The 12,197-nt window shown below is 43.7% G+C and overlaps 1 protein-coding gene across 1 annotated transcript in view; it reads right to left on the bottom strand.

The window, feature by feature from the left end:
- Positions 1–12,197, bottom strand: part of LOC139253699 (contactin-associated protein-like 5) — a 1,150,822-nt gene that overhangs the window by 503,928 nt on the left and 634,697 nt on the right. Inside the window, exon 11 of the mRNA XM_070873518.1 lies at positions 8,431–8,537. Within this exon, the coding sequence (XP_070729619.1) occupies positions 8,431–8,537 (107 nt within the window). The remainder of the gene's footprint in view (positions 1–8,430; positions 8,538–12,197) is intronic.

The following is a 12,197-nucleotide window of genomic DNA, read 5'->3' as shown; positions in this document are numbered from 1 at the left end:
AGTACAATACGTTCCCATTATCATCTAGTCAGCCGCGATTTGGGGATAAAAGCTAATCTCGAGAAGTTTGACGGTGAGAATACTTAGGACGACGGCAGTGGAAAATGCATCAGCTCAAACAAATGATGATGGGATGTACAACAAAACCACCTGGGAATAAAGTCACAGAATCTGGAAGCCACAGCAAAAAATACATAAACTCACAAGCTTTAAATTCATGAGGCCTTCTATTCCTGCTTACTCAGGTGATTCAGGAAAGCTTATTTACGTTTGCAGTTTTTTTTTAGCAACCGTGCACGTTTAATGTGAAAATGTCACTTTCAGATTTTTGATGTGACTATAAATGCCGTGTGGGGAGGGGTGGGAAGGGGGAGTGCACAGGGAGCAAAAAATTTACATTTCAATTAAAGATTTACATGGCACGCTTCAGTGTGTAGCGGAAACCCAATCAATAATCTGAGAGAAAGCAAACTTTTCTCTTTGTCATTGAGTTTGTTCTCGGCAAAGTGTTCAACTTTAAATAAGAGCCATTATCCCCATTAAAGGTGCTCGAGGTATGTGTGAGTTCTGGGGTACTGAGTACAGAATTGGTCTCCCTATTCAAGGAGGGATATACTTGCATTGGAGGCAGTTCAGAGGTTGATTCCTGAGATGAAGGGGTTGCCTTATGAAGAAAGGTTGAGCAGTTTGGGCCTGTACTCATTGGAGTTTAGAAGAATGAGAGGTGATCTTATTTAAGCTTATTACATTCCGAGGGGGCCTAACAGAGTAGACGCAGAGAGGATATTTCCCCTCATGGGGGAATTTAGAACTAAGGGGCATAGTTTCAGAATAAGGGGTCGCCCATTCGAAACAGAAATGAGGAAGAATTTCTTCTCTCAGAGGGTCATGAATCTTTGGAATTATTTACCCCGGAGAGCTGTGGAGGCTGGGTCATTGAATATATTTAAGGTGGAGATCGATAGATTTTTGAAGGATAAGAGAGTCAAAGGTCATGGGGAGCGAGCAAGGAAGTGGAATTGAGGCCAAGATCAGATCAGCCATTGAATGGCGGAGCAGGCTCGAGGGGCCAGATGGTCTACTCCTGCTCCTTTTTCTTATGTTCTTATGTTTGCTGCTAATTCAAGTGGGATGACTTGGAAGAGTCACACCAGGCTTTAACAATAGCCAGTTTGTATTCCAGCTGCTAAAAAGGGCAAAGGACTCCGTCAGCATGCCCAAACTAACATTAACAGAATTTTTTGACTCCTTAAGTTCAAAAACTTCCACTGAAAGATCACAATGCTGAAATTTCTTGCCCTCTCACTCAGGAGATTATTACACTTGCTTGGATCGTTAATGCGACATGCATTTTGAGTGTTATGTAAGAGATCTGACTCCAGAAGTAACTTTCTACAAGGGCACGGATGATCTGATTCAGCTTGGACTACGAACGGCCAATGCTTTCTTAAAGAGATTGTAGTTTGAAATAATAACTCCAGCATAGGGTGAGGTAACAGTGCAGTACTACACTGTTCCCAACACAGAACATGCTGCAAACACTCAGCATGTGTAAAGAAAGGAACAATGTTGATATTTCAGGCATAGCCCTTCATCAGAACCCTGGTTCCAATTGGTGCTGTCCAAATTAATGTCATGCGAATTGGCGAAAGTGTAGATAGAACTACTGTAGGCTTGGTCTTCTAAAGTACGATGTGTATTACCTTGCCTGCTCTGGTGAGGTCACTGAATTTTTTTCTTTGACACAGCTTTGCAGTCCTGGGGGTGAGAGAGTTGGTAATTAGTGCCAATGACGTCTCGCGCCAGATGGCATGAGTAACATTTCTGGGTGGCTTGCTGGCACAGACACCCAGAAGCTCTGTGCTTCTTTGCTTCAATTACCTCCAGGAGGTTAGAGTCAGAAAATAACTGGGTTCTTGTTCTCTGGCTTGGTGCCATGCCCTGACACCTTGTCCGGCTGCTTGGTGCTATAAGATCGAATGTTTAATGTATAAAACATTCTCGCTTACTACAAAAATAAGGTAGCTAGAAAACATAGAATTGTCAAGTGAGAACCTATCCTGCATTCAGAAGGGTATGGATAGGTAAGCTGATGAAACAAATAACTGATACTGAGTAGGTTAAAACCTTGTGCAGTTACAATAAGGAAACCTTGAGTAGGTTAGGACCTTGGGCAGTTACAATAAGGGAACCCTGAGTAGGTTAGGTCCTTGGGCAGTTACAATAAGAGAACGTTGTGTAGGTTAGGACCTTTGGCAGTTACGATAAGTAGACATTGAGTAGGTTAGGACCTTGGGCAGTTAAGATAAGGGAACAATGAGTCAGTTAATGCAGTCATGCAGAGTCAACATGGTTTTATAAAAGGGAAATCATGTTTGACAAATTTGTTGGAGTTCTTTGAGAATGTAACAAGCAGGGTGGATAAGGGGAAACAGGTGGATGTGGTGTATTAGGGTCCCAGAAGGCATTCGAAAAGGTGCCACATAAAAGGTTACTGCAGAAGATAACAGCTCACGGGTTGCTCCTATTTCTTGTGTTCTTGTGTTGGGAGTAATATATTACCCTGGATAGAGCATTGGCTAACTAACAGAAAACAGAGAGTCGGGATTAATGGGTAATTTTCCGGTTGGCAAACTGTGACTAGTGGGGTGCCACAGGGATCGGTGCTGGGGCCTCAACTATTTATAATCTATAATAATGACTTGCATGAAGGGACCGAGTGTAATGTAGCCAAGATGGGTGGGTAAGCATGTTGTGAGGAGGACACAAAGAATCTGCAATGGGATATAGACAGGTTAATTGAGTGGGCAAATATTTAGAAGATGGAGTATAATGTGGGAAAGTGTGAGGTTATCCACTTTGGCAGGAAAAATAAAAAAGCTAATTATTATTTAAATGGAGAGAGATTACAAAATGCTGCAGTACAGAGGCACCTGTGGATCCTTGTGCATAAAACACAAAAAGTTAGAGTGCAGGTACAGCAAGTAATGAGGAAGGCAAATGGAATGTTGGCCTTTATTGCAAAGGGTATGGAGTATAAAAGTAGGGAAGTCCTTCTACAACGGTACAGGGTATTAGTGAGACCACACCTGGAGTACTGCATACAATTTTGGTCAATTTTTTAAGGAGGGATATACTTGCATTGGAGGCAGTTCAGAGAAGGTTTACTAGATTGATTCCTGAGATGAAGGGGTTGACTTATGAAAAAAGGTGGCGCTGGTTAGGCCTATACTCGTTGGAGTTTAGGCGAATGAGAGGCGATCTTATTGAAACATATAAGATACTGAGGAGGCTCGACAAGGTAGATGCAGAGAGGATGTTTCCACTCATGGGGGAAATCTAGAACTAAGGGGCATAGTTGAAGAATGGGGGTCGCCCATTTAGAACTGAGATGAGGATGAATTTCTTCTCTTAGAGGGTCATAAATCTTTTGAATTCTCTGCCCCAGAGAGCTGTGGAGACTAGATCATTGAATGTATTTAAGGTGGAGATAGACAGATTTTTGAGTGACAAGGGAGTAAAGGCTTATAGGGAGTAGGCAGGTAAGCGGAACCTAGCCCAAGATCAGATCAGCCATGATCCTATTAAATGGTGCAGCAGGCTCGAGGGCCTCGGTGTCCTACTCCTGCTCCTATTTCTTACGTTTTTATGTTCTTATGTTAAGACCTTGGGCAGTTACGATAAGGGAACATTGAGTAGGTTAGGACCTTGGGTAGTTACGAAAAGGAGCAGAAAAATGTGAAAAATGACTCCAAATAGGGAAGGCGGCGGGACCAAAATGTAAAAGAATTAGAATTTAAACCACTTGCGTTATAGAGGCTGAGATGGTGGAGACCAGAATCAAAGACCGTGTGAGGGTTATGACCTCTATCTAAAGGAGAAACAGGTAATAATTTTTACTTATTTGTAGTGCTATTGCTTAAACACTACATATGTTGAGACCTGGTGGAATTCAATAAAGGATTGTTAGCAATCAATTGATGCCAAGTCCAACTTAATGTCATACGAATTGGCCACAGTGCAGGTGGTCCCACTCTAGACGTATTTTTCTGAAGTTTGATAAAAAAGATTGATGAGACATGGAGTGAAGTTATCTGAGGGTCACGTGAGTGAGCTGAGCACTGCTCCTGCTTTAGGTTGCTGTCCTCCAGCCTAACATCTGTGGTTGGGAAAATGTTGGAGTCCATTACTAAAGAAGCAGTAGCAGAACATTTGGAAAAGCAAAATTCAGTCAGGCAGAGTCAGCATGGATTTATGAAGGTGAAGTCATGTTTGACAAATTTGCTGGAGTTCTTTGAAGTTGTAACAAACAGGGTGGATAAAGGAGAACCAGTGGATGTGGTGTATTTGGACTTCCAGAAGGCATTTGACAAGGTGCCACATCAAAGGTTACTGCACAAGGCAAAAGTTCACGTGGTTGGGGGTAATATATTAGCATGGATAGAGGATTGGCTAATTAACAGAAAACAGAGAGTCGGGATAAATGGTTCATTCTCTGGTTGGCAGCCAGCAACTAGTGGGGTGCCACAGGGATCAGTGCTGGGACCCCAACTATTTACAATCTATATAAACGACTTGGAAGAAGGGACTGAGTGTAACGTAGCCAAATTTGCTGACGATACATAGATGGGAGGAAAAGCAATGTGTGAGGAGGACACAAAAAATCTGCAAAAGGACAGAGACAGGCTAAGTGAGTAGGCAAAAATTTGGCAGATGAAGTATAATGTTGGAAAGTGTGACGTCATGCACTTTGGCAGAAAAAAGTCAAAGAGCAAGTTATTATTTAAATTGAGAAAGATTGCAAAGTGCCACAGCACAGCACGATCTGGGGGTACTTGTGCATGAAACACAAAAGGATCAGCAAGTGATCAGTAAGGCCAATGGTATCTTGGCCTTTATTGCAAAGGGGATGGAGTATAAAAGCAGGGAAGTCTTGCTACAGCTATATAAGGTATTGGTGAGGCCATACCTGGAATACTGCTTGCAGTTTTGGTTTCCATATTTACGAAAGAATATACTTGCTTTGGAGGCAGTTCAGAGAAGGTTCACTCGATTGATTCCGGGAATGAGGGGGTTGACTTATGAGGAAAGGCGGAGTAGGTTGGGCCTCTACTCATTGGAATTCAGAAGAATGAGAGGTGATCTTATCGAAACATATAAGATTATGAGTGGGCTTGACAAGGTGGATGCAGAGAGTATGTTTCCACTGATGGAGAAGACTAGAACTAGAGGGCATGATCTTAAAATAAGGGGCCGCCCATTTAAAACAGAGATGAGGAGAAATTTCTTCTCTCAGAGGGTTGTTAATCTGTGGAATTCGCTACCTCAGAGAGCTGTGGAAGCTAGGACATTGAATAAATTTAAGACAGAAATAGATAGTTTCTTAAATGATAAGAGGATAAAAGGTTCCGAGGAGTGGGCAAGGAAGTGGACCTGAGTTCATGATCAGATCAGCCATGATTTTATTGAATGGTGGAGCAGGCTCGAGGGGCCGTATGGCCTACTCCTCTCCTATTTCTTATGTTCTTATGTATTACCGCAGAGGTGAGCTGCATCTATGGCTGTTTAAAGGCTGCGCTCAATCCCCATGCACCCCAGCAGTTTCTTTCCATTTTGCATGGGATTTACATCAATCATTACACCAATAGGTACAGAAATGAGCTGACCCAGGAAACCCCTGGATGAATACTTCTCCTAACGATTGGCAGGGGCAAATCTTTTTCCACTGGCAGAACAATCACCACAAACAACTTCAGCCTCCACCCACCCTCATGCCTGGCAATGGCTTGCTATCATAGAATCATAGAAAATTATGACGCACAGGGAGACCATTTTGGCCCATCATGTCTGTGCCGGTCGCAAAAGAGCTACCCAGCCTAACCCACCTTCCAGCACTAGGTCTGTAGCCCTGTAGGTTACGGCTCTTTCAGTGCACATGCAAGCAACTTTTAAATGCGATGAGAGTTTCTGCCTCTACCACCCTTTCAGGCAGCAAGTTCCAGACCCCCACCACCCTCTGGATGAAGAAATATTTCCTCATCTCCCCTCTAATCCTTCCACCAACTACTTTAAATCTGTGACCCCCTGGTTATTGACACCTCTGCTATTGGAAATAGGTCTTTCTTATCCACTCTATCTAAGCCCCTCATAATTTTATACATCTCAATTAAATCTCCTCAGCCTCCTCTGTTCCAAGGAAAACAACCACAGTCTATCCAATCTTTCCTCATATCTAAAGTTTTCCAGTCCTGGCAACATCCACGTAAATCTCCTCTGCACCCTTTCTAGTGCAATCACTCCTTCCGGATATTAAGAGCTGGGCTGATCCTCAGTGAACTCCAATGCAAATGACCCATTGAAGGTTTGACTAATTCACTTTCCCCCCTGCCCCTCACCGCCCCCCCCCCACACAATTCATTTCCTTTCCAAGATTGCACTCTTTGACTTGGATATTCCATATATTTTCCGCCCATTTTCCAGGAAGTCTATGGGGGATCTGCAGCATGTAAAGCAGCGGGGAGGTGTTTGATCAGCTTCCTGGCTTCCGTCACCACTTCCAGGGTTTTTATCCTGAGGTCACGGCAGTGGCTGAGTACAGCAGCTCTTATTTGGGCAGACCTGTTCATTCAATGTATTTCGCAGGAAGGTAGGAGCAGGAGTCGGCCATTCGGCCCCTCGAGCCTGTTCCGCCATTTACTGGCGGAGTCAACCTTGCTGGATGAGAGCTTGGGTGGTTTTAGGCAGTCGTTGGTTTGACTGTCTGCTGGATTGACCCAATAATTCCTTGCGTCATTTTGTAAGTTACATTTCTCCTAATTCATTTTATTCTGTGTGCCACACATTGTTGAGGTTTTGCAATGGTGGTGGAGGTGACTCGTGAATTGACTGAAGAAAATAGGAGCAGGAGTAGGCCATTTAGCCCCTCGAGCCGTTCAATGAGATCATGGATGATCTGTACCTCAAATCCATCGACCTGCCTTGGTTCCATAACCCTTAATACCCTTACCTAACAAAAATTTATCAATCTCAGTTTTGAAATTTTTCAGCTGAACTCCCCAGCCTCAATAGCATTTTGGGGAGAAACGTCCTGATTTCCACTACCCTTTGTGTGAAGGAATGTTTCCTGACATCACCCCTGAACAGCCTAGCACTAATTTTAAGGTTATGCCCCTTTGTTCTGGGCTCCACCCACCAGAGGAAATAGATTCTCTCCATCTACCCTATCAAATCATCGTCTAACACCTCACTTTCCACATGATTAATGTCTTAGGAGTACACCAGCTCCTATTTGAGCAGACCTTTTCAAATGGAGGTCCAATTATACTTCATTCAATGTATTTTGCAGGATGATAGGAGCAGGAGTCGGCCGTTCGGCCCCTCTAGCCTGCAGGGCGTAAGGAACGCTAACATTACTAAGGGAACGGGAGGGGATAAAAATGAATGGCTGCATGCTGCAATCAATGACAGAGCACAATGGGATAAAGCAAATGCAATTATAACCAGGTCAGAGGTGTCACCGCACAAGTGCAGCAATTATTTCCCTCCCCACAATTGAGATGGATGACTCCGTGGAAGAGGAAACGGCACCGGAAGCCCGACACAAGCAAGTGGAACGGAATTGAACTCGGCACATCCGCGGGAGTCACAGCCAAATCCGCAACGTCACCAATCCGGTGGGATTTAAGATGGCGGCAAGCATTGTCATTCCTTGGGCTCCCCATACCAAGAACCATTCTCAGGCAGGTGGCCGGGTGTGTAACCTTAGTCCCAGGCCTCCGCTTTAAAACCTAACTAGTAAAACCCAGCCCCATCTCCCTACCCCCATTATTAGTACAGGCTGTACAACTATCAGTACTGATGTGATGATATAATGCATTGAAACATAGAAACATAGAAAATAGGTGCAGGAGTAGGCAATTCGGTCCTTCTAGCCTGCACCACCATTCAATGAGTTCATGGCTGAACATGCAACTTCAGTACCCCATTCCTGCTTTCTCGCCATACCCCTTGATCCCCCTAGTAGTAAGGACTTCATCTAACTCCTTTTTGAATATACTTAGTGAATTGGCCTCAACAACTTTCTGTGGTAGAAAATTCCACAGGTTCACCACTCTCTGGGTGAAGAAGTTTCTCCTCATCTCGGTCCTAAATGGCTTACCCTTTATCCTTAGACTGTGACCCCTGGTTCTGGACTTCCCCAACATTGGGAACATTCTTCCTGCATCTAACCTGTCTAAACCCGTCAGAATTTTAAACGTTTCTATGAGGTCCCCTCTCATTCTTCTGAACTCCAGTGAATACAAGCCCAGTTGATCCAGTCTTTCTTGATAGGTCAGTCCCGCCATCCCGGGAATCAGTCTGGTGAACCTTCGCTGCACTCCCTCAATAGCAAGAATGTCCTTCCTCAGGTTGTAGTTCAATGTTACTCACAGTTATGGCAGGTGGCTCCTGTGTAGCCAGTCCCTGTGCAGTCACAGTGAAAGGTACTCCAGGACTGGGAGCATTCTCCCCCATGCTCACAGTAATTCGGTAAACACCTGTCGCACACAAAAACAAAGACATTCGGATATAAAATGCTTTCATCAAATGATAAGTTAAACCCAGTTCCCACAGAATCAATTGCTTATGATTCATCATTAATTGACGTTAGATTGTTAGGCCTAGATTCTCACCGACTTTGCGACCGGGTTGTTGCCACGATTTGATCCTCCGCGGCAAAAACACAGCCGGCGGGATCCTCGGCCCACTCTTTGCGGCGGCGCTTCCACCGGGGAGCAGTGCGCCGACGTGCAATGAGGCAAATTGCATATGTGTCGCACTTTCGTCTCTCTCAGGACCCGAATTTAGAAGAATGAGAGGTGATCTCATAGAAACATACAAAATTCTGACGGGATTGGACAGGTTCGATGCGGGTAGATTGTTCCCGATGTTGGGGAAGTCCAGAACCAGGGGACACAGTCTAAGGATAAGGGGTAAGCCATTTAGGACCGAGATGAGGAGAAACTTCTTCACTCAGAGAATTGTGAAGCTGTGGAATTCTCTTCCGCAGAAAGTTGTTGAGGCCAGTTCGTTAGATATATTCAAGAGGGAGTTAGATATGGCCCTTACGGCTAAAGAGATCAAGGGGTATGGAGAGAAAGCAGGAAAGGGGTACTGAGGTGAATGATCAACCATGATCATATTGAATAGTGGTGCAGGCTCGAAGGGCCAAATGCACCTAATTTCTATGTTTCTATGTTACGCCCAGAATACCGAGAGGGTTAAACCTTTTGGTACAGCCCTTCCAGCAGCGGTAAATATGAAGTCCTGCTAAAAGGGCTGTTTTTTGCAATTTTTTCCTCCTCTCTCTTTGTTACCAGCCTTGGACTAAAGTTGCCTATACTCGCGATTGAGCCGCGAATCTTCGTGCAACGCCAATTTTACCGATGCAAAAGCCAAAAGATATGCCTGAAATTGGTAGCACGTAAAATTACCATTTTCACAAAAACACGAAAATCCAGCCCAAAGTCTCATTCAAACCAACCATAGTGTGGTTGATGCGCTTAATGTCATAAGGATGGAGTCGGAAGCATTCTTGCACTAGACACATTGTTTAACCAGGGTGTCAGCTGTGGCTCAGTGGGTAGCACTCTCGCCTCTGAGTCAGAAGGTTGTGGGTTCAAATCACTCTCCAGGGACGTGAGCACAAAAACTAAGCTGATACTCCAGTGCAGTGCTGAGAGAGTGCTGCACTGTCGGAGGTGCCATCTTTCAGATGAAATCTTAAACCGAGGTCCCGTCTTCCCTCTCAGGTGGATGTAAATGATCCCTTGGCACTATTTCGAAATAGTGCCAAGGGAACTGGCCTCAACAACTTTCTGTGGTACAGAATTCCACAGGTTCACAATTCTCTGAGTGAAGAAGTTTCTCCTCATCTCGGTCCTAAATGGCTTACCCCTTATCCTTGTCCTGGAAAATATTTATCTCTCAATCAACATAACAAAAAACAGATAACAGATTCTCTGGTCATTATCACGTCGCTGTTTGTGGAAGCTTGCTGTGTGCAAATTGGCTGCCGCGTTTCCCACATTGCAACAGTGACTACACTCCAAAAGTACTCCATTGGCAATAAAGCACTTTGAAACCCCCGGTTGGTCGTGAAAGAGGCTATATAAATCCAAGTCTTTCCGATTAAGCATTGTTGGAACTGTCACCAGTGGCTTTGTGTACATTTATCTTTCAGCCAGAAGGTTGGGGGTTCAACTAAATGTTTTGAGACAGGCACATCTGCACCATTTATACTATTAATAACTTACTACCGCTTATGTGGTGATGGTAATTAGTCAGGGCAGGCTTTGGATGAAAGTTGGGAAAAATAGTTTGAAGAAGTAAGCCATGCCCACTTAATCTCAAGCCTGAAGGCTACTGAAGGCTTGTAGAGAAGAAAAATAATCTGTAACCTGTCTGAAGGAATTCAAGAAGGAAGAGGCATCAAACAGGATGAGGCATGTTGAAGGACATGCAACTTGGGCCGATCAGTGCAATGATCAGCTTATCTCTGGCCAAACGAAACTGGACATTTGGCTGTTACCCGGGATCAGTTTGCTTTAGGGAATATAAAACCTTCAAACAAAGGAATGTTCTTTCTCTTGAGCAGGAGTCGACACAAGTGTGGTCAGCCAGACACACTGAAAGTTTTTTTTTTCCTTTTGCTGAATCCATTGGTCCGATCAGCGATAGGATAACTGTAAGCAGTTGGATATATACATTGCGAGAGGCATTGTGCATAACCAGTTAACGTAGGAGCATATATATTGTGAAGTTTAAGGAAGTTTTAATTTGTACATAACTGGGGGAATAGGAGCATATACATTGCAAAGTTTTAATTGTACGTAACTGGGAGTATAGGAGCATTTACATTGCAAGGTTTAAGGTTGTTTTAATTGTATGTATCTGGAGAATCTAGAGGATTTGTCGTTTTGGTTTTTAATTTTAAATCTGTATGCGGTAGCATTGAACTCGGAACTTATAGTAATTTGTAACCTTTTTAATAAACTTCATTATATTGGAAACCCTCAGTGTTCTTTTACGTCTTAGTGCTCGAAACCCATAGGGAAAAGTCCTACAAGGCCAACAAGAGAGGGGGCGGTTCTGGACTTGGTTTTGGGGAATGAAGAGGGACAGGTGGAAGGGGTATTAGTGGGAGAGCATTTCGGTGCTCGTGATCACAATTCAGTAAGATTTAGGGTAGTTGTGGAAAAGGACAAAGGTGGACCAGGAATAAAAGTTCTCAATTGAGGTAAAGCCAATTTTTCTAAGCTGAGATGGGATTTGGCCAAAGTGGACTGGAAACGGCTACTTGATGGTAAATCAGTGTCAGAGCAGTGGGAGGCATTCAAGGAGGAGATCCTGAGGGTACAGAGCAAGTATGTTCCCTTTAAAAAAAAAAGGTGGGGCAAACAAATCTAGAGCCCCCTGGATGTCAAGGGACATACAGGGTAAGATAAAGATAAAATGGGAAGCTTATGACAGATACCGAGAACTCGATACTGCAGAGATTCTAGAGGAGTATAAGAAATGCAGGGGTGCAATTGAAAAATATATCAGGAAAGCAAAGAGAGAGCATGAAAGAATGTTGGCAAGGAAAATCAGGGAAAATCCAAAGATGTTTTATAAATACATTAAGAGCAAGAGGATAACTAGAGAAAGAGACCATTGAAGACCATAAAGGAAATTTATGTGTGGAGGCGGAAAACGTGGGTAAGATTTTTAATGAATACTTTGCATCTGTTTTCACAAAAGAGAGCGACGATGCAGACTTTGCAATGAGGGAGGAGGAGTGTGAAATATTAGTTGAGATAAACTTAGTGACAGAGGAAGTATTAAGGGGCTTAGCAGCTTTGAAAGTGAGAAATTCCCAGGTCCGGATGAAATGTATCCCAGGCTGTTACGAGAAGCAAAAGAGGAAATAACAGAGGCTCTGACCATCATTTTCCAATCCGCTCTAGCCACAGGTGTGGTGCCAAAGGACTGGAAGACTGCTAATGTTGTACTTTTGTTTAAAAAGGTAGAAAGGGATAGACCGAGTACTTAATTACATGCCAGTCAACCTAACCTCAGTGGTGGGAAAATTATTGGAGAAAATCCTGAGGAACAGGATAAATCTTCATTTGGCAAGATATGGATTAATCAGGGACAGTCAGCGTGGATTTGTGAAG

Source organism: Pristiophorus japonicus, chromosome 3 (genome assembly GCF_044704955.1).
Source record: "Pristiophorus japonicus isolate sPriJap1 chromosome 3, sPriJap1.hap1, whole genome shotgun sequence".
Lineage (NCBI taxonomy): Eukaryota > Metazoa > Chordata > Chondrichthyes > Pristiophoridae > Pristiophorus > Pristiophorus japonicus.
This window is presented reverse-complemented; position numbering and strand designations above follow the sequence as displayed.